The 27,089-nt window shown below is 39.2% G+C and overlaps 1 protein-coding gene across 7 annotated transcripts in view; it reads left to right on the top strand.

Annotated features, from left to right (window-relative positions):
* Nucleotides 1-27,089, top strand: part of ARSG (arylsulfatase G) — a 124,622-nt gene that overhangs the window by 48,203 nt on the left and 49,330 nt on the right. For 6 of the 7 annotated variants that reach the window (XR_001313463.2, XR_015696020.1, XR_001313462.2 and 3 more), the window contains exons 3-6: nucleotides 6,525-6,712; nucleotides 9,638-9,685; nucleotides 11,612-11,723; nucleotides 12,910-13,047. Coding sequence is in view for 3 of the 7 variants with exons in the window: in XM_014065151.2 (XP_013920626.2) it covers nucleotides 6,525-6,712; nucleotides 9,638-9,685; nucleotides 11,612-11,723; nucleotides 12,910-13,047 (486 nt within the window). In the remaining 4 variants the exon portion in view is untranslated. The remainder of the gene's footprint in view (nucleotides 1-6,524; nucleotides 6,713-9,637; nucleotides 9,686-11,611; nucleotides 11,724-12,909; nucleotides 13,048-27,089) is intronic. The other variant, XM_087710209.1, reaches the window with a different exon arrangement.

Raw genomic sequence — 27,089 nt, 5'->3', positions numbered from 1 at the left:
ACCTGTGGCACACATGCCATAGGTTCACCATCACGGGCTTATAACATAAAGTATGTCAAAATGAGAGGGTAACAATAAATTTGGAAGATTCATAAAACTTAAATTAAAAAATACATAAACATTCCAGACAGCATGTTGTATCAGCCCCCTGTGGAAAAACTGTTTTCAGCAATCTTCAGAAAGCAACTAGAATTAGGGCCAAACACACTTCCCACAGGAGACCATTCCAGAGATCAACCCAATGGTGGGAGAAAATGGCTCTGGGTTTCACCCACCTTCATGACCTCCCCTAAATGGGAGGAAAACCCATTGCTTCTTGCGGCATGATCGAAATGGTTGGGCAGAGACCCAAAAATCAGTTGGCCAGCGGAAAGCACATACGCAGTGGAATTGAGCTGGGGTAACGGCTCGTGCGCCCTCAAAGTGGGCTATGTATGCCACCTGTGGCACGCGAGCCATAGGTTCACCATCACGGGTTTAGGGAGTACCTTTATCTCTCCCATTCTGTGAAATGGTTAAAACTATTATGCTATCAAAGCTGAATTCATGATCAGCATCCATCCATATTTTATTTTTATTTTTGTTTACTCTGTTCTCCTCTTTTACTTTTGCTTTATTGTTCATCATCCAGAGTCATAATCCATGGGAGAGTATCAATAATTGTCATAACAATGAAATTGTATTCATATTCATTAATTGGGTAAGTTTATTCTTTTGTCCTGGTTTTGCTCTTTTCTGGTGTATCCTTGCAGAAGATGAATGATCTAGAAACATGAAATATGAATAAATATCCACAATAGATGTACACACAAATATTGTTATATGCATATATTTATTGGCAGTGAGATGAGAAATATTCATGATTGATTTCATCAAGAGATGGCAGCCCTAAGTTAACCAGTGCATAAGAAAGGTATTGCATAGATTTTTCATGTGGATTAACACATTTTTTCTATTGCTATTTTTTTCTCACTGTCTACTCCATTTTTTGTGTGCAAAATTCAATGTCATATTCATTTGGGGCAAACGTTGGTGTCATCAACATCATTATCATCTAAACTTGTATGCTGCCCAACTCTCAACATCTCTGGGTGGCATATGCAGTATTTGGAAGAGTTAAAGAGCCATTTCCAATATTTTACTGGCACAAGTGGCACATCCTCCCCACCATCCCCAATACACCGTCTTTAAAACTGTAACTTGCTTAATAACTTGCACTTCTCTAAATCTGGGAGACAGTTAATTTGAACTACAAAGGCTAATTGTGAGACGTGATTTAATTCCAGAGGCTGTAATGAATAGTTGCTTTGTAGGATGTACCAATAATTTATTGCTTCTCTAAAGACGTCAATTCTAGCTATTTAAAACCCCCTCAGGCGAATGGTCAAACAAGGAGTTGAGATAATCCTAGTGATTGGGACTTCTGTTTGCTTAGTGTACACATGTTTCTCTTGTGTTATCTGTCTTGAAACGTATTTGCTTCATATCATTTTAGCACATAAACAAAGTTTAGAGTCAGCCTTCTTTCTATTAGTTGTAATTTATTTATTTTGTAAGTTATTTTACTTTAATATTATAGGCCAAGCATGTGTTTGATTTTTCTCTTGTTGTACAGAATAGCAATAGCACTTAGATTTATGCCAACCCATAATGCTTTACAATACACTCTGTATGGTTTACAATGTCAGCATACAGCTCCCAACTGTCTGGGTCCTTCATTTTACTGACCCCAGAACGATGGAAGTTGAGTCAACCTTGAAGCTGTCAAGATTGAACTCCAGACTGTGGGCAGAGTTAGCCTGTAATACTGCATTCTAACCTCTGCAACCACCACGGATCTTGTTTTTTGCAGAACTACTGTATATGAGAGCAGTACATATATTGAGACATGAGCCCTGCTGCCCCGCCTGCATTATTTAGTTTATTTTTCTATTTTGGTTGATCATAGACCTGCAGCATAGAATCCAAATAGCTTATTTCAATTCTGTACAATATTTCAAACACATGGTAACCTGTCCACACTAGCAGACCGTACCAAACTGTATCAATAAAAGGGTTGAACTCTGCGGTCCTTGGTGCCTTCTGAGCTTGGTTGTTTTCTTATAGACATTTCATTCCCAAACTGGGTAACATCATCAGTGCTAATAGGAATTTGCTCTCATTTTATATACTAGTAGCTGGTAGTGGTCTTGGTGGTTCCTCGATTGGGCTGCTTTTACTGTTGGCTTGTTTGGCAGTTTCTTGATTGTGAGATTGTTTGCTTCTTGATTGATGGACTAATGCAGAGGTGTCAAACTCACGACCTGCGGACCAGAAGCATCACATGCTGGCCATGCCCACCCCTGGTTTAGCAAAGGGGAGGAGAGAATTGTGATATGTCATATGACGACAATGTGTCATCCGTCACAAATTTGACACCCCTGGTCTAATGTTAATCTTGGTGTTAATCTTTGCAATCAATCCACATTCATGGCAAGAGATACTTCAGTTCCTACATGATTATCTCACTCACCTCAAGCCTTTCTCTTTTCCCCTGTTTCCACTCCCTCCTAACCTGATCAACTCTTCTGGTAGGAAGAAGCGAATACACATATAATAGGCATTATAGGAATAAAGCTGATGCAGCTGGAGCTGCTGGTTTCCACCCCAGACAGAACTTTTTTGTCTATATTGATCTAGTATCTCCCAATCCTGGTTTCCACCCCAGACAGAACTGTTTTGTCTATATTGATCTGGTATCTCCAAGTCTAAAAGTTTTGAAGAAAGTAAATGCAGAAAACAGTGGACTTACCAAAGGCTCCAATTATGAAGTAATAGTTGAAGCAGGGCAGTGGTGGGATTCAGCTGATTTGGGTGAACCAGTTGTTTAATTGCTGGCTGGCCCCACCCCTTCCAGGAGTCCCCACACGGCCCGTTTTTGCTCCCAGGAGGCTGCAGAGAGGCCTACTAGGCCCCAAAATGGGGTGGGGGCTCCCCCCCCCATGGTCCATTTTTGCTCCCAGGGGTGTGTGTTTCCTGTCACACCCCCTGGCCACGCCCACCGAGCCAGTCATTAGGGCAGAGAACCAGTTGTTAAATTATTTGAATCCCACCACTGAACCAGGGATTTCTGAATTCACTGCTATACTCTTAGTTTATATTAGTCTTACTCAAAGAATGAGATGCTTATTATTGTTTAGTCAAAACTTTTACCCTTTCGATGTAATTAATCAGATTCCAAAAACCTGCTGATTATGGATTCCCTCACCATCTCCCATCATGCCATAATCCATCCAAGACATCTTACAAATCCATCCAAATAATTGTATTGATTGCTTTCCCCTTGCATTTCTTTTTCAGTTCTTTTACTTGCAACAAATTATTTTTTCTCATGAATGGTTTCAGCTTTATTTTATGCTCAAGAGGAGTTTTAAAATATGCCCATGATAAATGAGTCATGGGATCCATTCAGTATGATTTTGCTAATATCTGCATGGAGAATATAAATACTAGAGACTTCTCTTATGAAGATTGTCACTTCTTTATGAATTATCTCAGTTAAATACAATGCCTAAGTTGTAATGTAGTTTGTTTTATTTGGTGAATGTACACCGTGAGAGACAGTTGGTAAAGGCACTAGACTAGAAACCAGGAGACTGAATTCAACCCCTACTAAAGTGTCACCTGCATCAAACTGGGCTAGTCACTATTTCTTAGCTCAAGAAAAAGAAGGCAATGGCAATCTACTTCCAAAAATATCAATAAAATTAATATACCTAAAGCCCTTTGTGGCATGGGATCTGGCTGAGTGATCTCCTCTCCCAGGTTATTCAGCCCACACCACAGAGGGCATGCTGTGGGTACCATCAACTAGGGATCTACATTGGGTGGGTCCTAGGAGGTGTGCCTTCTGTGTCGTAGTGCCTGTCTTATGGAACATCCCTCTCCACATGTATGGACTTGTCCAGGTAGTCACCAGGATTTTAGGAGAATCGGTTTGGCATAGTTAGTAGTTAAAGATACTGGACTAGAGACCAACAGATTCTGAATTCCAATTCTACCTTAGATCCAAAACCTGCTGAGTGATTTGCAGGTGAGTGATTTGAGAGCAGTCACTCTCTTTAGGCCCTAGAAAGAAGCAATGGCAAATACTTCTGGAAAAGAGTCATAACATAGTTGAAGCATCCCTCTCCTCCCAACATAGTATTTAAAGACACCAGGTTATATCTACTGTATTTTTCGGCGTATAAGACATACTTTCCCCCCTAAAAGAGGGTGAAAATTTGTGTGCATCTTATGAACCGGATGTAGCCATGCCCACCCACCAGCCCCCACCCGCCGGCGATTTTCAGCCTTGCCTTTTTGGCCTCTGCGCCTCACTTTTTCAGCCTCCGAACACTCCATTTCAGACCCATTCAAGGCTGCGGGGATCGCCAGAGCACATCGCCACCAATCGCCACCTCTGCGCATCACATTTTCGACCTCTGTGCATCATTTTTTCGGCCTCTGCACATCCTGTTTTTGGCCTCTGTGCATTACATTTTTGGGCAGTTCTAGTGGGGATCACCGCCGATCCTCGCTACCTGGAACAGCCTGAAAAAGTAATGCACAGAGGCCAAAAACCCAGCCTGGAATAGCTGTTGCCTGGTCAGACCGGTTCCGCGCCACGCCTGCTGTACTCATCAGAGCTGCCTGAGTAGATCAGCAGCATGTTTGAAGCTGCGTTTTAGACCCACAGAGGCTCCGTGCTCACCACCAACTAGCTGGTTGTTAACATTCACCTCTGGGAACAGCTGATTGGGGGTATTCCAGGAGGCTGATCTACCTGCCAATCAGCTGCTTGTCTGAATCAGGCTGCTGAAGCTAGCACATTATCTAGCCAGATAAATACCAATGGATGCTGATACGCAGAGGCAGATTTTTTTTTTCCTCCCCAAAAACTAATGTGCATCTTATACTCCAAAAAATATGGTAATTTAATCATTTGTGCCAAGCAAGCTTTTTCTTATGAGTCCGGAGACATGAGAGTATAAATCAACTTTCTTCAAACCTGTTTCTTCAGCTGTTTAATACTTGTTTCAATAATTGCCCATATGGGCTGCAACTAAAGTATGCTGCAGATCAAAATTTGGTAGGATAGTGGACTGGAAAAGATTATGTAGACAGAATTGTTAGTATAGCTAATTTGTGTTATGATTTTTTTGCTCCCATTTTTTATGGTTAAAAGTTTTTTAAAAAGCTCAGACACATGATAAAAAGCTTTTTCTGTATATAGCATTCCTTAATCCTGCATGGAAAAGATGTAATTAGATTACATTGTGATCTCTTGAGATTTTAAAAATTTGGATTAGCTGACATTTTCCTCTTTCAAATGAAATGTTGCTGTACAAGATAACCTTCAACTCCAAAAAAAAGCTCTGATGACTTGCCCATTATGTGTGTCCGTTCTCAAGACTGTTTGTCCTGTGCTTTGAACCTTCTGGCCTTTGATGTCATCAGATGAAATAAATTACCCTTTAACTAAGTTAATAGCCACATCTCCATTCCTAAGTTTCCATAGCCCAAAAACTTACTTTGGACATTCCACGCCCCAAAATCTGTAATGGGAGATACTTAAAAAACAAATCAATCACATTACTCGCACGAAGCAGCATATGCTTTTAGAGAATGAGTTTTTAGGGAGATTGGGATAGTGCCAGTTTGGGTGAAAATGTCACCTCATTGGCAGATTTGTCCGCTAGGACAGTGGTTCCCAAACTTGGCAACTTTAAGACTTGTGGACTTCAACTCCCAGAATTCTCCAGCCAGCAGTTCGGAGAACGGGTAGCGGAAATTTAGAGTAGTTTGGAGAACCAGCAAATGCTACCTCTGTCTAGGGTGGGAATGGAGATTTTGCAGTATTCTTCCCCTGCCACGCCCAGCAAGTCACACCACACCCACCAAGCCACTCCACAGAAGTGGTAGTAAAAAAAAAATGAATTTCACCACTGTCCTGAATCCCAACTATGTGTTGTGCAGAGATGTGTACCTTGCCTTCTGATTGGTTCCAACTTCTTATTGGGTGGTGAGAGAAGGGAAAACATGTTCACACAGAGAACATTAAAATTCGCTGACCCATAAAAAGAACACCTATGCAACCATACCCAATCAACAGACACATACATTCCATGCGGTGCAGTGCGGCAGAAGTCTACTGCAGCCTTAAGACATGACATAAATATTGCAAGCTTAATGCTCATATTATAGGTCAATAGGAATTTTATGAAAGACGTAACAGTGCTCCAGATCCATAGATACAAAAGTACACACTGTGCATAAGGATAAGGATGGAGGGGTGGGGGGAAGGAAGCCATATTTCAATGTCAAACTACACTAACCAAGTAGCTTTGGACAGCCTGGCCTACAGTGGTCTACCTAAGAAATCAAAAATCTAACTACAGTTACTGTAGATACTTTGCCATAAACCAACTCAATAATATTTTCTTTCAAATTAAAAGGAGTGTAATAAATGAAAAATAATCGGAACCTTCCTCCCCTTTTTCTAGATTTGTAGATTTCCATTCAGCTGCATCTACCTGTTCCCCATCACGTGCCTCTCTGCTTACAGGACGTCTTGGCCTTCGTAACGGCGTGACCCACAATTTTGCTGTGTCCTCAGTGGCAGGCCTTCCATTGAATGAGACGATATTGGCAGAAATTCTGAAAGAAGCTGGGTACCTCACCGCTATGATAGGTAATTTAACCCCAGAAAGAAAACTTAAATTGATTCTATTTATACCTGGATCTATGCTAGACCCGTGATGGCGAACCTATGACACGCATGCTACAGGTGGCATGCAGAGCCCTCTCTGTGGGCACGCAAGCCCTTGCCCCAATTCAGTTCCGCTGCACACGCGCACACACTTCCCGCCAGCCAGCTGATTTTCAGGTCTCTCCTCTGCATGTGCGGGGGTGGCATGTGCACAGGAGCGCTGTGTTTGCATGCGCTCAGGAGGGTCGCTAGTGCATGCGCAGGGTGGTGCACATTGCATTATGTGTGTGCATACGTGTGTGTGCTTTTGGCACTCAGCACCAAAAAGGTTAGCCATCACTGCCTTAAGATTTCCTCCAGGATCTTAGTAAGATTCCTTTCACCAATAAATGTAAGATTTTTAAAGATTTGTTCAATTTTCTGCTTTCTCTTTGGGTTCTGTTGCTGGTTTAGATTACCCTTTTAATTAACTGTTAGTTTACATATTGTTAAGGGATGTGATGGCTCAGTGTCTAAGATGCTGAGCTTGTCGATCAGAAAGGTTGGCGGTTCGGTGGTTTGAATCCCTAGTGCCGCATAACGGAGTGAGCTTCTGTTACTTGTCTCAACTTCTGCCAACCTAGAGTTCTAAAGCACATAAAAAATGCAAATAAAAATATAGAAACCCCGCCCACAGGACCATGGAGACATCTTCGGACAGCGCTGACTCCTTAGCTTTGAAACAGAGATGAGCAACACCCCCTAGAGTCAGGAACAACTAGCACATATGTGCAAGAGGAACCTTTACCTTTACATATTGTTGTAAGCTATTTAACGCTATTCACAACATTCTATACTTATGGGGTACCTTTCTCATGCTCTATGCAAACTTACCTTAAGACTTACCTTTATTACATAAGCATTCGGTATCCTGGAAAGTCACTGCATTCAGAACATTTGGGTGCTGAGAGAGAAAGATGCAATTTTCCTAGGATGCAAATTGGTGAGGTAATTCAAGATGTAAGGAAAGTGAATCATTTGTAGGTCTGGGTTTAATGCTAAGAATGGAGTTGTTTTTCTTCTGTTTTTATGATAGGAAAGAATAATGGCTGAATATTTTCTGATTGTGATTGCTTACCGTATTTTTCAGAATATAAGACGCACCAAGGTTTTGAAGAGGCATTTAAAAAAAAAAGTAGGTAGGTAAATAGAGGGATAGGGAGGGAGAGAAAGAGAGAGAAATACAGTAGGTAGGTAGGGAGAGAGAGAGTAGTTAGGTAGGTAGGTAGGTAGGTAGTTAGATAAAGGGATAGAGAGAGAGAGAGAGAGACATACAGTAGATAGCTGGGGGGGAGAGAATAGGTAGATTGGTAGGTAGAGGGATAGAGAGAGAGAAATAGAGAGGGAAATACAGTATATAGGTAGGGGAGAGAGAGAGAGTAGGTAGGTAGAGGGATAGAGAGAGAGAGAAATACAGTAGGTAGGTAGAGAGAGAGAGTGAGTAGGTAGGTAGGTAGATGTTTCCAGGTGTATTTATCCATGTGCTGGAGAAGGAAATCACTGACAATTTGCAGAACCTAAGACTTTGTTTCTGCTGGCACAGCACTTGATCAATCTAATTCTCATCAATCACTTAAAGAGCTTTCCAAAAGGGGGAAAAAACGTTTTTGCATTCTGCAAACCTCCCCAAAACGGCCCGTTTTTCACGAAAATTGGCCCATTTTTTAAAAAAAAGGCATGAATAGCCTGGGGGGGGGGCTTGCAGAGTACTCCTGGGGGGTGCCCCCCCCAAAACGAGCAAAAAACGGCCCTTTCTTGTGAAAATGGGCCTGTTTTTTTGTCAAAAAAATTGCATGCATAGCCTTATGGAGGCTTATAGAGTGCTGCTGGGGGCTGGGGGGGTAAAAAACAGCCTGTTTTTGGTCATTTCTGCCCTCCCCAGCCCCCAGGAGCTCTCTGAAAGCCTCCATAAGGGTATGCATGGCCATTTTGATGAAGATGGTGGGGCTTCAGGAGGCAAAAAATGCTGTATTCAGTGTATAAGACACACCCAGATTTTCAGCTTCTTTTTTGAGGAAAAAAGTGCGTCTTATACTCCGAAAAATACGGAGGCTCACAGTTCTTATGCAATTTTATTTATTTATCCTGCCTTTATTGCTTTTACAAATATCTCAAAGTTGCAAAAATATCCAATATACCTTCCTCTTCGTATTTTACCCACAACAACCCAGTAAGGTGGGTTGAGCTGAGAAAAAAAATGACTGGCCCAAAGTCAACCAAGCTTGTTTTCATGACTAAAGGATTCATAGTCTCCTGCTTTTTAGCTTGTTGCCTTACCATTAAACTGGCTTTTTATCACAAATTTTATCAAAAAATGGGAAAAGTAGGCTTGCTTTTTAATATTAGGTAAAGCCAGGGGTGTCAATCTCGATTTCATTGAGGGCCACATCAGGGTTGTGTTTGACCTCGGGGAGCCGGGGTGAGCGTGGCCAGCTCAATGTCACTCCTGTCAGCACCTGTGGCGGCCTGAGCCCTCTGCCAGCAAAAATGGGCTCCCGAGCTCCATTTTTGTCTGCCATGGCCTCCTGCAACTCTCTGCCAGTGAAAACGAAGCTCAGGAGATCCGCTTTTGCTGGCAGAAGCACTGTGGGCCGGTTCTTCACTGTTTCCAGGGCAGCCCCGTGGGCCAGATCTAAGTACCCCGGGACCGGATCCGACCCCTGGGTCTTGAGTTTGACACTCTGAGCTAGACTCAATGATTTTGATGAGTCAGGATAACATGGTTTCTGAATTTTGATCTTGTCCTCACTTTTTCAACTAATTGCTCAGAGCTAAAGTAGCCAATATTAAATGTTTTCCATGGTCACTACTTTTCATTAACACTTTTTAGGTACTGATACTTTTCTGTTCCACATCACTTCTTTATAGGGAAATGGCACTTGGGACATCATGGCCCTTTCCATCCCAGCTTTCGTGGTAAGATTTCTATACTTATTTCCTCCTACTAAAATGCCATGGTTGCTCTAGTTGGAATTGTAATTTCATAAAAGTGAATGCTTTGGTGTACATACCTTCCACATAGATAACTAGGATATTCTGGATAGAGAGCAGAATTTGCAGGAATGTAGCTTTTCCTTAACCTGCTAGTTTTTGTATGGCGGAGAATAAACTTGTTTTTATACAAGGAAGTATTTTAATCTTATGGCCCATGACCACAACAAAGGAAACACACAGATACATAGATATGTAGATTTACAATCCTGTAAACTCCAAACAAGCTCTTAATTTTCATCAGCATTGATATTTCATCTAAAATTCTTCTTTGACAGCAGATATATTAGCTGTGATTTGCCTAAAAAATCATTTATGAAATAAATCTTAGTTGGCTAGGTTCATACAGCAGGCTTAACCATAAATCCAGTCTCCACTGGATAACCTTTTGTAGGTTTGAGTCTGTAGTATTTTTAGTGACAATGCAAAAATAAATGGAGACATCTTACACATGTGATTTTTTTTTATTCAGGAATAGTAGTTTTTTCTTCCTTTTTAAAAATTGTATTAAATTTATTTCAGGACTTACAATACAGGGGTTTTTTTGTATTTCTTTCCTTACATTAGCAAAAAATTGCCACCAGTGGCAATTTAAGTTAGGACTCAAGTGGGGGCAGTTATGTATTGGACTCTGCTTGGAACTGTAGGCTACAGGTTGCTCGACTGTTGTCTACAAGCAACTGTTGGCTGGCAGCACACAATGTACTAAGCCAAAATGAAATAGTGATTAATATTACTTAATTCAATGTGTTAAATGGTTTATTTTTCTCAATTTAGTAGCTTTTTAAAAATTTCACATTTTGTAAATTATTGGGAGGGGGAAAAGATCGTCGAGACAGGTAATCTGTATACTACTAAAATTTTCCTGCCGCTTTTCTGCTTGTAACCTTCATTTAACCCTAATGGCAAACGTTTTTGAATCAAGTTACCTCAAACCTGCTACCTTAAAAAATCAGTACAAAATCCATGACCCATTTAGTCCTTTGTAATTGAAAATTGAAAAAAAATTCATGCCAGTTGTATTTGCAAAGCTGTGGACACAACAGTAATGCCACAGGTAGCAGAGGTCACAAGATTGTGATTTCCAACACTCCCTGTCAGCTTTTCACGAGCAAAATCAATGGGGAAACCAGCAGGAAGTCAGAAGTTGCTCTGGTTCCCACTGCTTTATTGCCTGTGGACTTTCTGTTTCTCTGTTTAGGTAAAGAAATATCTCTGAAATATTGACCCAGTGGTCATTGGTTGTTTAGTTTAGCAGTTCTCTCTCACTAGATTAAATCTCTAGTGCCGGTGTTCAACCCAAATTGGATTCTGCAACATTATCCCGGGTCATGCATATTTGCCTTCATTTGTCCAGTACAGTTGTAACAATCCAATAATGACCCAATGGCTCATAGGTTGTCTAGTGCATATTAATAACAGAACCATGGTGACACAGTGGTTAGAATGCAGAATTGCAGGCTAATTCTGTCAACTGTCAGAAGTTCAATTCTCACCAGCTCAAAGTTCACTCAGTCTTCCATCCTTCCTAGGTTGGTAAAATGAGGCCCCAGATTATTGGGGGTAATATGCTGACTCAGTATAAACTGCTTAGAGAGAGCTGTAAAGCACCATGAAGCAGTATAGAAGTCTATTGCTAATACAGTGTTCTTTCTGGCAGTAATGATAATGCTGCTTAAGACTTAAATAATTCTAAGAGAAACATAAGATCACAATCAGTGCTTGAATGTTGACATGTATCCTGCTAAGTCCTTGCAGTTGGGTAGCCACAGATGTGTATTCCATTTCAGACAACTATCTTTTGTTGAGATAAGACAGACATATCTTCATTTTGTGTTTTTTTGTTTCTAGGTTTTGATTTTTATTTTGGTATACCATATAGCCCTGATATGGGCTGTACTGACACTCCAGGTTATAACCTCCCTCCCTGCCCGGCTTGTCCCAGATGCTCCACAACAGTCAAGTATGTTTATTTACTATTTATGAATTTATATCCCAGCATAATCTAGTAACTCTTGGCAGCTCACAGAATATCATGAACATATTAAAACATTCATAGTATGTTTTGAAATTTCAATTTGAGCACTGAGCCAGAAAATTTGAAAATCTATGCACAATGAAGATCAACCCAAATTAAAAATAAAAATAATAAATGGCACTGTATGTAACATAATTGGAACACCTTTCAAAATATCTCAGTATTTAACATCTTTCTGAAAAAAGGTGTGGACTGGCCTGACTTCCATTGGTGCTATTTCAAAGAAATAGGGCCTTCTAACTATGTTTTCCCTCATTCTGTGGAAATGTGGGACTACACAAAGTTCTCCCCTAAACCACCTAAAGATAGTCCTCTTTAGCATTCATAATTGGGACTAGTAACTCTGTTGTTAAGCAAAGCACTTCCTAAGTGGGAAATCATTTTTATTTATCACATTTATTGGCTGTTCACCGTACCACAAGGTAACTCTGGACAGCCAATAAGCTCATGTGACTGCTTTCCTTTCCCCACTCCCTTTCCCTTTAAATGCTCAACACAATGTTACAATAATTAGAAGAAGGAAAGGGAAGGAAGGAATTAAACAAGTGATTTTTTTCTGTGCCTGACCCCTTTTCCTCCCTATTGTGTGCCTGTTTACTCTCTTATAATCACCTTTTCTCCAATCTCTCTGCTCTGCAAAGAGGGATAAAAGAAAAAAAAGTGTAATAGGGATGCTGTGAAGGTTATAAATGATGGCGATGGTTTTAAAGTTATTTTTCAACACCATTGTAACTTTGAATAGTTGATGAACAGGGCAATTGGTAGGCGAGGTCTACCAGTAGTAGATTGGGATCATTTAGGTTGGAAGAGGTGGTCCTGCAACTTCCAAGTACCAAGCTATGTTAAGCCTAATTATCCTTTCAGAGCAGTTTGTGGTAGTTTGAAACATCACTTGTGTTCCAACCTATCTTTTTCAGTTTGGATAGCAGCTGTCTCATTGATCTGACAAGTAATTTAATATGCCCAGAGAACAAATGTAACCTTGGCTCTCTTTTTTAGCTGATTTTGTTGTGCAAAGGCTTTGGAATTACCAAAATAAATAATAGTTTTAGAGCCCACTTTTGTATTAATCTCTAATTCCATACTCAAGATCTTACGATTTTTTTTTCAGTAACCATCAGAAAAACTGCTATCCTGAAATTGCACTTCCTCTTTTTGAAAACCTTACAATTGTCCAACAGCCTGTAAACTTAACTACCTTAGCGGCGAGGTTTACAGAAAAAATTATTCATTTCATCCATTATGCCAGGTAAGAAAATCTCCATCAACATTGACCTTACTTCGGTAAAATAGTAATGGGTTGGCATTGTATAAATTAGCCTGCAGTCTAACGTTATACATCTGTCCTTCTCTCTCATGAAGCTCCAAGGAAAAGATTGGAATTTTCCACTTCCATTGCAAAATCCTAGCTAAACAATCCTAAATTGGAATTTCCATTGCTAAATGAAGCAGTCATTAGGCGAAACTACTCTACTTAGCAATGGCAACTCCAGTAGTCCCAGTCCAACTGCTGTTGGGCTGGGATCCAAGTGCTGGCAGGCTGCAGTGCTCAGATGTGTGTGGTAAATGCAGCAAGGGAGGAGCCACATTAGCCAAAGGGAGTTTGCTGGGCCCAACTAGGAAATTAATTTGTTAATTTCAAGGTAATTAAGTAATTGAGTAGGACGGGGTTGTTGAGAGCAAGGGCAAGAGATGGTGGCTCTCTGGATGATGGTGGCGGCTGTTCATAGTGGATGCAGACGAGGCGGAAGTGGCAGGACAAGGGCTTCCCAGAGGCCCACGCTCCGCAGCTTGCATTGGAAAGGGATGATAATCAAAATAATACCTTCCAAGCACAATGAGAAGGGGGAAATGGTGGAAGAAAGCCAGTTTTATTGTGGTTCCTAATGCCATAGTCTTGCTAACTGCATTTTCCAGCAAGCAAAAACAATCTAGACCTTTTAAATAATTACTGTAAACAAGTAATGATAAAGTTTGCTCCAACTCAACCAAAACAAAATGAACTGACTGGGATGGAAATCATTTGTGTATATATTTATATTTAGAGACGATTGATAAATAGGGATAACAAAAGCAACTTTTACAGTACTAAAAATAATTGATTTGAAACCATTTCCTTAAAAAAGGACTTTTTATATAAATAATTATAAACAGAATAACATGCCAAAATATGTCATACTATTACAATTCAGTCAGTACAAACAATCTAATTTTATGAAGGGAAGGACTGAAAACCCAGGACTTCTAAGAAATGCTTGGAGCTTTACAGTCTTTATGGATGGGTGTCTTCAGAACTGCAACATGTTTATTCAATCTTATTAAATCATATGAGTCTTCTTATAATATTTTAGATCCATTGCATTGCTGGTTAACTTGAGAATCTTAGTTACATAGAGAATTCTAAGTGATTCTGTTATTTAGCAAACTATTAACAAATAGCTTTGTTTTAATTACATTTGACTGTTTTGATTGTTCAGATTCATTGAATTTTATGCTACAGTACTTGATATATTAATATTGTCTCTATCTGCAATAAATATGGATTCATAATATCGTAGACTTCCAAGTGCAGGAATCCATTCAATTTTTGATTGAAAACTTTTAGTTAAGGGAAATGTTAGGCTGATCCTAGTGTCCAAATATGTTTTCCTTAACACAAACCTTTTTATTCTGCACTCTTAAACAACTGAGAAAAGGCTAGGTTCTTCTGGGTTACAATCTAGGTTTTTTGCCTCAAGTAAAAAGCTCCTTCAGTCTCTCTTCATGAGACTTAATTTTTACTCTTCAGATTATTCCCCTTGTACCTATTCTAGTTTCTCTGAATATTTTAAGGTGAGCTACAGGGGTGGGTTCTGGCTGGTGTTACTGGCGGTTCACTCGTGCCTGAGCAGTTCAATGGAAATTGTTCTGTGCATGCGCAGAACTCAAAAACAAGATGGCGGCGACTGGAGAACCGGTTCGGTTCTGCGACCCAGGCCAACATACCACTACTGGGTGGCCGAACCAGTAGGAACCCACCACATGTGATGCCCAGAACTAGATACAGTATTTGAAATGGTTCTGAACTTTGCAAATTATTATGCAACTATTACTTGTGAATTACTTGGAAAGTGGCATTTGCCTTGGCAACTTCGCCATATTACTGATTCATATTTAGATAGTAATATTCCAGATCCTTTTCATGTGTACTGATTTCTTTTTCTTAATTAAATTTATTTATTTCAAGTAAGCTTACACCTGCTGTTTCCAATTCACTTCTTTAACCTGTCAAGATCCTTTTGATTATTATTCTATTTTCTCTTCCATCTTGATAACATTCCACACACCCAATCATTCGGATCATTAATAAAAAATACTAAATTGCTGAGGACTGAATACTGTTGCATCACATTCAGTACCTTAGTCTAGTAGCTCATGAGTTTTCCTGAGCAGTTTTCAAGCCAGCTATGCACCACTAACAGACATACCATCTGTCCCATATTTAATTAGCTTGTTAATCAGAATGTTTTTTAGTGTTCTGTCAATGGCTTAATGAAATTAATGCACATTACAGGTATTTGTCAATTTACCACCATAATGGAGCCTTCCCATCACGGTTATAAGTTGTAGCAATCGTAAAATATGACTGACCCAGTTTATGGCCTTTTTTGTGGCAGTGATTAATTGAACAAATGGTTCACCATGGACGCAGTTTTGCTGAAAATCAGAAGTAAATGCTGTTTTTTGGCAAAATCATCATAAAACTTCACATGACTGTGGGAGGTGGCGTATGGCCATAAATGCAACCTGGTTGTCAGCCCCCTGAAGTTTGCTCATGTGACTGGGTGGAGTGCCATCAGGATTTCCAATCCAGGTCATAAGTAGCCCCCTGATAGGTCCACTGTAACCTCAAATAGTAACTAAGCCCACCAGTCATAAGTTGAGGTCTACTTATACTTCCCTAGCAATTCTAGTCAGCAAGTTCCTCAATCAAAAAACAAAATAAGGTTAGTCTGACTAAATTTGTTTCGGATGCTAGAATTTTGGAGTTGTTCAGATGTTTACAACCTGATTTTATTTTAATTTGCTCAAATAACTTCCCACACATTGATGCACTTGATTGATGTGTAGTTACCAAGCTCTTCTTTTATTCTTTTGGGCCAGACTTCAGTGATTTTCTTCGGTGCCCTAGGAGCAATCTATCTGTTGCTTCCAAGGTCAGTAAGTATTCCCTGAGCATGTTTCTAATAAGCTAAGGTTGGTGTCCTCTTCTTTCATCCTTACATTCACACTTGCCTGGGAAAAGGCATTTCTTCTTCTCTTTTTAAAATAATTTTATCCAACCATAAAATACATGTAAAAATGGAAAATAGCGGGGAAAAGAGTAGAGAAAAGTTAAGGTAAGAAGAAAAAAGAAAAGCATTGACTCCTGACTTTTTGAAGTACTTTTTTAGTGTTTTTGGCCAGCAGAGTGCTGCAGGAGGCCGTGGAGGCTAAAAACTGGGGGGGGGGGGCACGCCGTTTTGGCCAGCAGAGGCACTGCAGGCCAGTCCTTTGATATTTCCAGGCCAGCCCTACAGGCCAGATCTAAGCATCCCATGGGCTGGATTTGGCCCTTGGGCCTTGAGTTTGACACCCTTGTCTTAAAGCAATATTAGAAGACAGAATCCAGTCTAGTGGCAGGATTTTCCCTGATCCCACTAAGAAGATTGGATAATATTATCAGGTAGGGCTTAGAAAGAGAGGGCCCCATTCCTAAAGTCTACTCCTAGAGTGAAACCCCCACCTTCTTCAATGTTTTTTATTTTGTTTGATTTTCCTACTTAAATTGAGAACAGGGACAATCTTTTTATAAGGCGTAGTTCTGATGTACTGAAGTCTTTAGCAATTGTTTGTTTTGTTAAAAATAGTGTAAAAAAAAAGGCCTCTTCTGGTTCGAGAGAGTAATATGGCTCGTATTGTATTAATGGCATTGATCATTCCTACCTACTAAAAAAAATACTGACGTACTTTGGCATTAAACTTGCCTTGTTAATAATAAGCAGAATTCAAGTTTCAGTCTTATCAGAGGTGGTAACGGAGAGTTAGTGTAGAAGGCTATTTTATTCTAACTTCAGTAGAACTGAAGTTCCAGTGGTTTGTTTAGTACAGAACTTTGATTTGATTCCAAAAAATGTGCTTCAGAGTATATGGAAATGCAAATCAGCGTATATCTGCAACTTTAAAGCAGCTAAATATTTCCTCAGGATTACTGTCAGGAGTTTCATGGAGGTGTGCTATATTTATGCTGACGTCCTGCTTGGTTATATGCAAACATCTGCACAGCCCATTAAAAAAATATCAGTCAACAGAACTCTGCTAGAATTGGATTATGTATCCAAGACATTTTCACATAACAGCTTCAAAAACCTGGAAAGCTGCCAAAGAACCTTTAAAAGTTTCTGGCTGATTTTGCCATTATTATTTTAGTTTTGTATTTCGGCACAATTTGTACTTATACACATTTGTACTCAAGGCACTGCACACTTTACTGGGGCTAATGAAAAAGATTTCCTTTTTAATGAATCTCAGGGGTTATCTTTAATTGGGTATTAGGACTGGATCGAACCAGTTAATCTCTTATGCAAGCAGTTGAAACTAATCCAGGAAAAAATTCATTTGAGTGAACAAGTTGATACCTTAAAACAACTTTATACGCTTACATTTATTTTCATTTTTCTTGATCCTTTTTGTTCTTAGCTTTGAACAAATTGTGAGTTTTTGAGGTCTATGTAGGAGGTTTCTTTTATTATTACTATCATCTTGGAATGTTCCTGGTAGTAGAGGAGAAGTTGCCACAGATAAAAGAGAAAAGATTTCCAAATTGGAGTAATTGATAAAACCTCCCACTTCATATATCATTGAGTGTCCCCACACCAATATCTTTTTCAGCTGCAATTACAAGTGGCAACCAAATACCTAAATAACAGTAAAACAAATCTTACTATAATGTCTTCTTTCTATTTAGAAGAATCACTGTTTTCTTTTTGTATGTGGTAATCAGCTAAGGCAAATGTATTGCTCTCTCGTTCCAATATTCCTAGGAAGTTCTCTTAAAAACAGTGACTGTTTTTAAGTATGGAAAGCTTTAATTCATTCACTTTTATGCAATTATTGTAATTTATGTGCATATTTAGTTTCATTGGGATTTTCTTTTTTTTCTTTGGTTGCTTTCTGTTTTGGTATATGTTGTGCAAATGTTGTATATGGGTACACACACTCATACACAGAGAAGCAAATGCCCAGGAAGGGAAGCTATGTTTTATATTTTGTTATTTTTTCTTTTTTCTCTTTTTCTATATTATGGCAATAAAATAATTTTAAAAGATTAGCAGATTGTTGTAAAGATGTGTTAAATAAAGATTGTTCTGTGTCATCTTGGAAACGTTGATGCAAACTTGCATTTGTTTATTTTTAAGGTCCATGAGAATATCATATGCTAAATTATGCAAACAACCTCGCACAGACAGGGTGTATTTCTGGTCCCGTTTTGCAGTTGTCATCCCCTCCTTTTTCTTTTGGAAAGCCCTGAGGAGGAACAAGACTTCTCTGAGGAAATGAATCTAGCTGTAAACAAGAAATAGCCCATGTTATCTGGCTATGTAAACATAAAATAGTCTGCATAATAATATCATCCTTTGTTTTATTTGATCTTCTGGGTAACACACCTTTCTCCTTATTGAGCATCTACCGTATGGGAATGCTGAAATCACTGAGAAATTTTAAATCGTATTCTTTGTATGATGCACTTTCCCTTTTATTACATGCTGACATTATTTTAATGAGGAGAATAAGGCACAGTACTGTGATGGAAAACCTATGGCACGTGGAGCCCTCTCTGTAGGCACACGAGCTGTTGCCCAGCTCAGCTCCACCATGCATGTGCATGTGCTCCCGCCGGCAAGCTGATTTTCAGGTCTCTGATGTGCATGTGGGAGGCGCATGCACATGCGTTGCGGGCTGGGGGTTACACTCTTCCCCTGTGCCCTGTTTTTGGTCCCAAGAGGCTTCAGGGAGGCCTGCTAGGCCCAAAATGGGGCGTGGTGGGTGCGGTGCGCCCCCTTCCCCTCCAAGCCCATTTTTGGTCCCAGGAGGCTGCAGGGAGGCCTGCTAGGCCCAAAATGGGACACAGGAGGTTGGGGCATGCAGGGTGTGTGTATTGTGCACACATTGCATTATGGGTGTGAGCACGCTTTTGGCATGGGGGGACAAAAAGGTTAGCCACCACAGGCATAGTACTTTATTACTTACTCATTTGCCCTAATATTTGCGCAGCCAATTTGATCTGGTAGGTTTAGCATGCTTTGAGTTCCTTTGATTAAACAATGTCATTTATCAGGGCCCTGGAAGCTTTTCTCCCAGGCCTTCGTGAGCATTAATGAAGCCTTCTTGTATTGTGTGCGTGTATTTCAATCCTGTTTTTCTCATCTTGTCATATTTTAATTCTTATTTTTCTTTCTTAATTTTTTTTTTAAAAAAATGTTTTTAATTGGGAGTTGGGTGGCTTACAAATTTAATGAATTAATCAATGGACTGTATTGCTGTGACTTCTGTGATAAACAAGAGGCGTTTTAAAATACTTGGTTTCCATAGGAAGCATTTCTTTTCAAAACAGTACAGGTTGTGTCGTCACTTATTTTTCATTCATTGAGGAACTGTCTGAAGTTACGACAGTCCTGAGAAAATCACTTTGCAGCCCAATATGACCATTTATGACCTTCTCAGCATCCTTCTGTCATGCAATCACCATTACAGTCAATATTTGTATTTGTATTTATTTAGCTTGTATGCCGCCCTACTCTCGGAAGACTCAGGGCGGCTAACAATAAAAAGGGAAGGGGGATACAAAAATAAAAACAACAATTAAAATTCAGCAACAGTCATAGCATAGGATGGGGCCGGATAATTCAACAGTCCCAGGCCTGCCGGAACAGCCAGGTCTTGGTTGCTTTGCGGAAGGCTGGAAGGGTAGTAAGGGTCCGGATCTCAATGGGGAGATCGTTCCATAGGGCCGGAGCAGCTACAGAGAAGGCCCTCCCCCGGGGGGTCGCCAGCCGACATTGGCCCGCAGATGGAATCCGGAGGAGGCCTAATCTGTGGGATCTAATAGGTCTTTGGGAGGTGACTGGCAGGAGGCGGTCTCTCAGGTAACCAGGTCCGATACCAATATTGTTCTATGTCTGACCTGAAGTGTTTTTTTTTTCTTTTTTTCCTCTCTTAGGAAAAAAAGATATCGAAGAGAAAGGGATTGCAAGAGAGTAAACTATTTGCACTTCTTCACTTTGAAAGCAGTGTGATTGTGCCAGCAGCAGGAAAGGGTCAGGCAAACAAAATTGCCTACAGATATCACTTGCTTTTTTTTCTCATCTTCCTTCACAGAACAGAGAGATTGGAAAGGAAGGGATCTCAAGAGAGTGGACAGCCTAGGCTGTCCACAGCTCCTAGTCCTGGGCTGCTGGTACAGTTGCATTCTGTTCAGTGTGTACAAGACAGCAAGCAGACACTTGAACATTCCAAAGGACAGGGAAGTGGTTAGAAGGCAAACAAAATATGAAGTGTGAAACTGTGTAGTCTTGTCTCTTTCTAGCTGGAAAGCACACATGATTTCTCACTTAGCGACCACTTCACTTAGCGGCAGAGTTGCTGATCCAAATTAAGTTATTAAGCAAAGATGACCTCTGAGCAGATCTTTATCCAGGCTTGCACAACTGCTGATGTAGAAAAGATGTGGAGACTCTAGAAAGAGTGCAGAGAAGAGCAACAAAGATGATTAGGAGACTGGAGACTAAAACATATGAAGAACGGTTGCAGGAACTGGGTATGTCTAGTTTAATAGAAAGAAGGACTAGGGGAGACATGATAGCAGTGTTCTAATATCTCAGGGGTTGCCACAAAGAAGAGGGAATCAAACTATTCTCCAAGGCACCTGAGGGTAGAACAAGAAGCAATGGGTGGAAACTAATCGAGAGAAGCAACTTAGAACTGAGGAGAAATTTCCTGACAGAACAATTAATCAGTGGAACAGCTTGCCTCCAGAAGTTGTGAATGCCCCAACACTGCAAAGTCTTTAAGAAGATGTTGGATAGCCATTTGTCTGAAACAGTATAGGGTTTCCTGCCTAGGCAGGAGGTTGGACTAGAAGACCTCCAAGGTCCCTTCCAACTCTGCTATTGTATTGTATTATATTGCTTCATAAATTGCTCCTGTGTTTCTGCATGCATGTCAGTGCACAGTCACTTTCCTTCATGTTTTTCTTAGTGAGACAGTATGTGGAGGCAGCTGAGCTCAGTTAATGTGGCAGCCATGCAGGCTGGAAAACAAGATGTAGCTGCTTTAATGGTTCTAGGAAAGATGCTTTGGATGCATTCTTGCATGTTGTAAAAGAGCTCTTTTAATGGATTTGCACAGCCCTAGGCAGAAGTGCTTTTCTTGAGGTCTCTCCGTGAAGATCTAAAATCCCTCCTAAACACTGCTCTCCTTTGATATTACATTGATTTCTTTAGAAGTGGGAAGAAGCCATCCCAGTCCTTTTACATTATAGGACTGGAATTAAGAAAATGGTATCGGCTAAATCTTTCTGTTCCATATCTTTATATACATAGCCATTTTTTCAGGGAGAATGATGAAATAGATAGCAATACAAGAGGAGAGATCAGAATGCAAGGATTATTTCTCAATAGTAGTCTTTGACATAGCAGTCGTCAGCATAACAGTGACATTCTTGCACTGTTGAGCTTCCAGTACAGTAAATATTAGTGCAATTAACAATTCCCCACTCTTACTTTTAATTGGAAAGATTGGTTAGTCCACATCAAAGAATACATGGATAAATTTGACATCAGAAATTCCAGTATCTAAAAGCAATGGAAAATATTTTCAGTCTGTAGGTAAACACACATACACATTCTGTCTTTTTTCTCCACAATGCTGGAGACAGATGAACCTTTTTTCTACAAACTTTTATGCACCATAATAAAGCTAACATTTAAGATGCCTCAACATTCTTTGCTGATAAGTCAGAGAGGAATTTTTTTATCTTTCATTTTTACTAGATTCTCTTTTTTCCTGGAAAATATATGAAGGTTGATGTAACAGTTTTAATTTTAATGCAAGTGATTTATTATAGTATTGAAAGAAACTGCTTTCCGTATCAAGTCAGCTGTAAATAATTAGTGCAGGATAGAAAATGATGTCATTTGCTAAATAATAGCAAGGAGAAGTAAACAGTTCCATGTGGAAGTCTAGGGAGAAGCCATTTCCTGAGAGAGAAATATAATCTGAAACGAGGGAGTTTAGATCTGGATTTGTACATCTTGTTGATCCATTCTTTGTTTTGATTGATTGAATATGTGCCATCAAGTCAATTTTGACTCTGAGTAGCAACCACATAGATTTACTCCATGGTGATCTGTCCGTAATCTGGGTCTTCTAATGGTGCACCCATCAACACTAAAACTGAAGTCCATCCACTTTGCTATTGGTCATCCTTTTCTTCTCTTTCCTTCTATCTTTTTTATTGTCAGACCGTTTTTTAGGGAGGTTTTCCCATTCTTTGTTTATCCTGAGTTTATTGATTAATCAATTAATGGAATTACACGAGAAGTGAGCAAAACTCTAGCAGCTCTGAGTTTTAATTGGCATTAAGGATTCAGAAAGTAGGTGAGCAAATGGGAGTTTGACACTGTATGGGAAAAGTAGCTCACAAAATCACACCTGGACAAAAATCAAGAGTCTTTCTTAATTAACCCTGGGGGAAAAAACCTGGTACACTTAGATTTAATTCAGGTTTAGTAACTCAGAAATTGCTATGTTTCCAGAACAGTAATTCTTTTAGCCAGAAAGTCACACTGGTAGCGTTGTCTGTGGGAGGAATAAAAAAAGAGACAGGATGGTGGAATTGGTATTGCAATTGTATTGTATTGGCCTTGCTCTCTGTATAAAAGGAGCTTCCTGCCATCTTGCCTTTTTTGACCCTCATCCCATTTTTCACAAATGGCACTGCACACTGAAGTGGAAAAAATAAAATAACTGTGACGTTTAAGATCACACTGTAAACTTATCCTATAAGTAAACAGTACATGTAGTTCTCAACCTAACAACAGTTCATTTAGTGACTGTTCAAAGACACAACAGCCTTGAAAAAGTGACTTAGGACCATTTTTCACACTTATGAGCATTACATCAACCCCATGGCCATGTGATCAAAATTCAGATGCTTGACAACTGGTTCATATTTATGACAGTTGCACTGTAACATTCTGCAAACTTCTGACAAGCAAAATAAGTGGAGAAATCAGATTCACTTAATAGCTGTGTTACTAATTTAACAACTGCAGTGATTCATTTAACAACTGTGGCAAGAAAAAATGTAAAATGGGGCAAAATTCTCTTCACTTGCTCAATTAGCAACAAAAATTTGGGGCTCAATTGTGGTCATAAGCCAAAAAGTAAGCAAGTTGCACTTCCAAAACAAGCAACCCTAGTAATAAAATAGTTTATTTCTCTTAATCCTTTGTCAGCTCATGTATTCTGATGAGTAACTTTAAATTACCAGTGTCTGTGGAAAATGACTAAGTCTTGAGGTTGATTTTTGATTGGAGCTGCCCAGGGTTGGTTGAAAGATCAGTGGTTATGTGAAACAAAAGAAAGAGAAAGAAAGAAAGAAAGAAAGAAAGAAAGAAAGAAAGAAAGAAAGAAAGAGCGAAAGAAAGAGCCACTGCTCTGAATTGCAGGAGGCAGTGACTGTGATCTGTGCTCAGAGTATTTGAAAGGTAAAGGTTCTCCTCGCGCATACTGTATGTGCTAGTCGTTCCTGACTCTAGGGGGTGATGCTTATCTCTGTTTCAAAGCCAAAGCGCCAGCGCTGTCCGAATACATCTCCGTGGTCATGTGGTTGGCATGACTGAATGCCGAAGGCACACTGAGTTACCTTCCCACTAGGAATTTGAACCGCTGAACTGCCGACCTTTCTGATCGACAAGCATAGCCTCTTAGCCACTGAGCGTCTAAAATAAAAATTAAATAGATTGCATTAATAAACCCCCTTAATCTGTGTTGTTTCTGATGAAAAATAAGGTATGTAGATGTGGGTGCTCTAAACTCATCAGTGTCTCAAGAACTGCAGCGTTCTTAATGTAGTTGAGTTTTGAATTGGTGAAGATATTTAAAGAATATTATAAACTCTGCTTGAAATAGAATTTTATTCCGTAATTATTCCCTGAAAAGATTTCTCAGCTTTGTTCCTAGCCCACTTATGCTTCCCACACTTCATATCCTTCCCCAAATTTAACCATACTAAGACTTCCTTTTCTTCTGCCTCTAAGAAGAAAAGGAAGGAAAGAAAGATTTATACTTTTATAATTCTTAAAGGACTTGGAGGTTAAGGAAGTTGTTAACTTCCAAGAAGGTCAAGAAAATCTTGTTCAGAATGTCTGTCTGTCTGTCTGTCTGTCTTTCTTTCTTTCTTTCTTTTTCTTTCTTTCTTTCTTTCTTTCTTTCTTTCTTTTTCTTTCTTTCTTTCTTTCTTTCTTTCTTCCTTCCTTCCTTCCTTCCTTCCCTTCCTTCCTTCCTTCCTTCCTTCCTTTCTCTTTTCCACCCAATGTCTTAATCAAAAATATAACATTCCCTGTGTGTCTTACAGAATGATGTTGTCTGGGGAGCAGTTGATAATGTTAATATTTTAGTGCAAGTTAATTAATATTTCCTGACCTGGCAATTAAATATAAACCTTTACAAGGTAAACAATTTTTCTAATACATTTCAGTGCCCAAAAACATTGTATGTGAGCATTAAGAATGGACCACATGGTTCACCTATTTCCCCTAGTAGCAAAACCCAGGAATAATCAATATAGAGGAACAGTCAAAACTCAATGATGCAACCTTCTTATTCAATTTTTTCCCCACAAAGTTTCAACATTATGAGACCTTGGGGGATTTCTGCAAGTTGGAGTAATAGTACTACTTCTGTATGATAGACATCTTGCAGGGAAGAATAAAATTTCTTATAAATTCCTGCTTCCTCTATCTGCCTGGGGGCTGCTAACATCAGGCACCATTTTGCTGATGCAACTGCTAGATAAGGCCCATTGACCTCTATTGTAAAATATTTATGTATCTATTTATAAAAATGGAAAGTTTTAGACAGTTTAGATCATCAAAGCCTGCATGAGCTCCCGTGTAATTTCAGCCATTTTTATTCTAAATTTATATGCATTGTTTTACATCTGCAGCATTGTGCAAAACTGCCTTGATGCCCAGACTGCCAGAAAAACTTCCTGATCTATATACTTTATGTAGAAAAAACATAGTACTGTCTAGATAGGGGTGTCAAACTCGTGGTGTAACATTGATGTCATGTGACATATCACAACTTTTTTCTCCTTCACTAAGGAGAGCGAGAGTGGTCAGCGTGTGACGCATCCGGCCTATAGGCCACGGATTTCATACCCCTGGTCTAGATGAAAGGGGATAAAAAACAGAGCAAGAGCCTGTGACTGGTTCTTACTGGTTTTTTAAAATGTGTTTGCTTTAATTGTATACTGTAGAACGGCTGCCATTAGGAAGTGTTCCAAACTTTTTCCTAGAGTTCAACTCTTGTGATAGAGACATCAGTGAGGTGAATTCCAGATGTTATATGTGATGTGGGATTATAAAAATGCCAGTATTTATTTATAAAATTTATAGGCTGCCCATCTTACCTCAAGGTGGTATGGTTCGAGAATAAAAAAAGGAGGGAGGGAATGGAAGGAATAGGTTGGTAACTACTTGATAGAAAGAGGAGGAAGTCATAATTCTATATTATTTTTATTTTTTAATGTTTCCTTTGATTCTTTATACTATTTAAAATTCTAATAAAAAATAAAAATAAATGAAAGTGTGGGTCAAAGCTCTCTGGACCAAAGTATGGATCAATCATTTTGGTTAACTAAATTGGGGAAGAAAAGTGACATTGTACAACTCTTGCTTCAGCCCCTGTAAAAGAGACCAAACAGGAATGGCACTGAGCAAGACCGTTCCTGTGTGTTGTTTTAGGGAAGTGAAAAGTTCAAGCAAAGACAAATTTCAGTGCAAGAGAGGAAAATTATTCCTGTCAGCTTTTTTTTTTTAATCAGTTGCTCAACTGGATGGAGGCTTATGTTGCAAAGTGGTTCTCAAAGCTGTGAGATGACAACAGAGGACAAATAGTGCAAATAAAAGAATCCCAGAAAATGCTGAAAACAAAATCTGTTTTTCCACTCATCCCAGGAAAAAGTAGCAGCAGTTCCAGCCTTTGATTTCCGAGTATTTGTTAGGTCAAGTGTGATGTCATAGACATCCTTTGATCCAGTTTTTATAGCCAAAATAGATTTTTGTAACAGCCAGTTGGGAAATTATCAAGTATGGAAGGAAAAGGAAAATTATTAAATACGGAGAGAATAAAGGCATAAACTGTATTTAATTTTAATTAAAAAAGAATATTAATCCAATTTTGTTTTTGCCTATCTCTTCTCAATTCCAAGCCATGGTTCCTCATGACAAAATGTAGCTTTGATTCCCAAAATTTTGCATGTATCTGCTTTAATGTATCTTCTAATTAAATGTGAATTAACAATAATTTGTTCCTGGGGAAAATATGAGAATTTTTTAAATCTCCAGTTTACTTTTATAAATCTATAATATATTTTATAAATAGGCTTTTATAGATCTATAATATATTTATTTGTATTATTGTAACGGTTGTCATTTTTTTAAAAAAAATAAGTTGCTTGGAGTCACTTTTTATGAATAAATGCATGCTAGAAAAGCTGATCTGAACAGGTTTAGGAAATGAGATAAATGAAAGTTTGATAGGAAAGAAGAAGTCAAGGAAAATAAAATACAAAAGTAGAGGCAGTCTTTGACTTAAGATCACAATTGAATCCAAAATTTATGTTGCTAAGCAAGACAGTTGTCAAGTGAATTTGCACCTGATTTTGGGACCTTTCTTTGCCACATTTGTTAAGCAAATTACCAAAGTTGTTAAGTGAATCTGATTTCCCCCACTGTCTTTGCTTGCTGGAAGCCAACAGGGAAGATTATAAATGGTGATCACATGGGACGCTGCAACTGTCAATAAATACAGCCTGGTTGGCAAATCCCTGCATTTTGGTCACATGACCATGAGGATGCTACAATGCTCTTAAGTGTGGAAACTGGTCATAGGTCACTTTTTTTCAATGCCTTTGAAACTTTGAACAATCATTAAATGAATGATTGTAGATCAAGGACTACCTGTACAATGTTGGAATTTTAT

The sequence above is a fragment of the Thamnophis sirtalis genome, unplaced genomic scaffold, assembly GCF_051295495.1.
Source record: "Thamnophis sirtalis isolate CommonGarterSnake01/CBP01778 unplaced genomic scaffold, rThaSir2_p1.2 scaffold_3, whole genome shotgun sequence".
In the NCBI taxonomy this organism is placed as follows: domain Eukaryota; kingdom Metazoa; phylum Chordata; class Lepidosauria; order Squamata; family Natricidae; genus Thamnophis; species Thamnophis sirtalis.
Note: the sequence above shows the minus strand (reverse complement) of the source record. Positions and strands in the feature narration are given on the sequence as shown.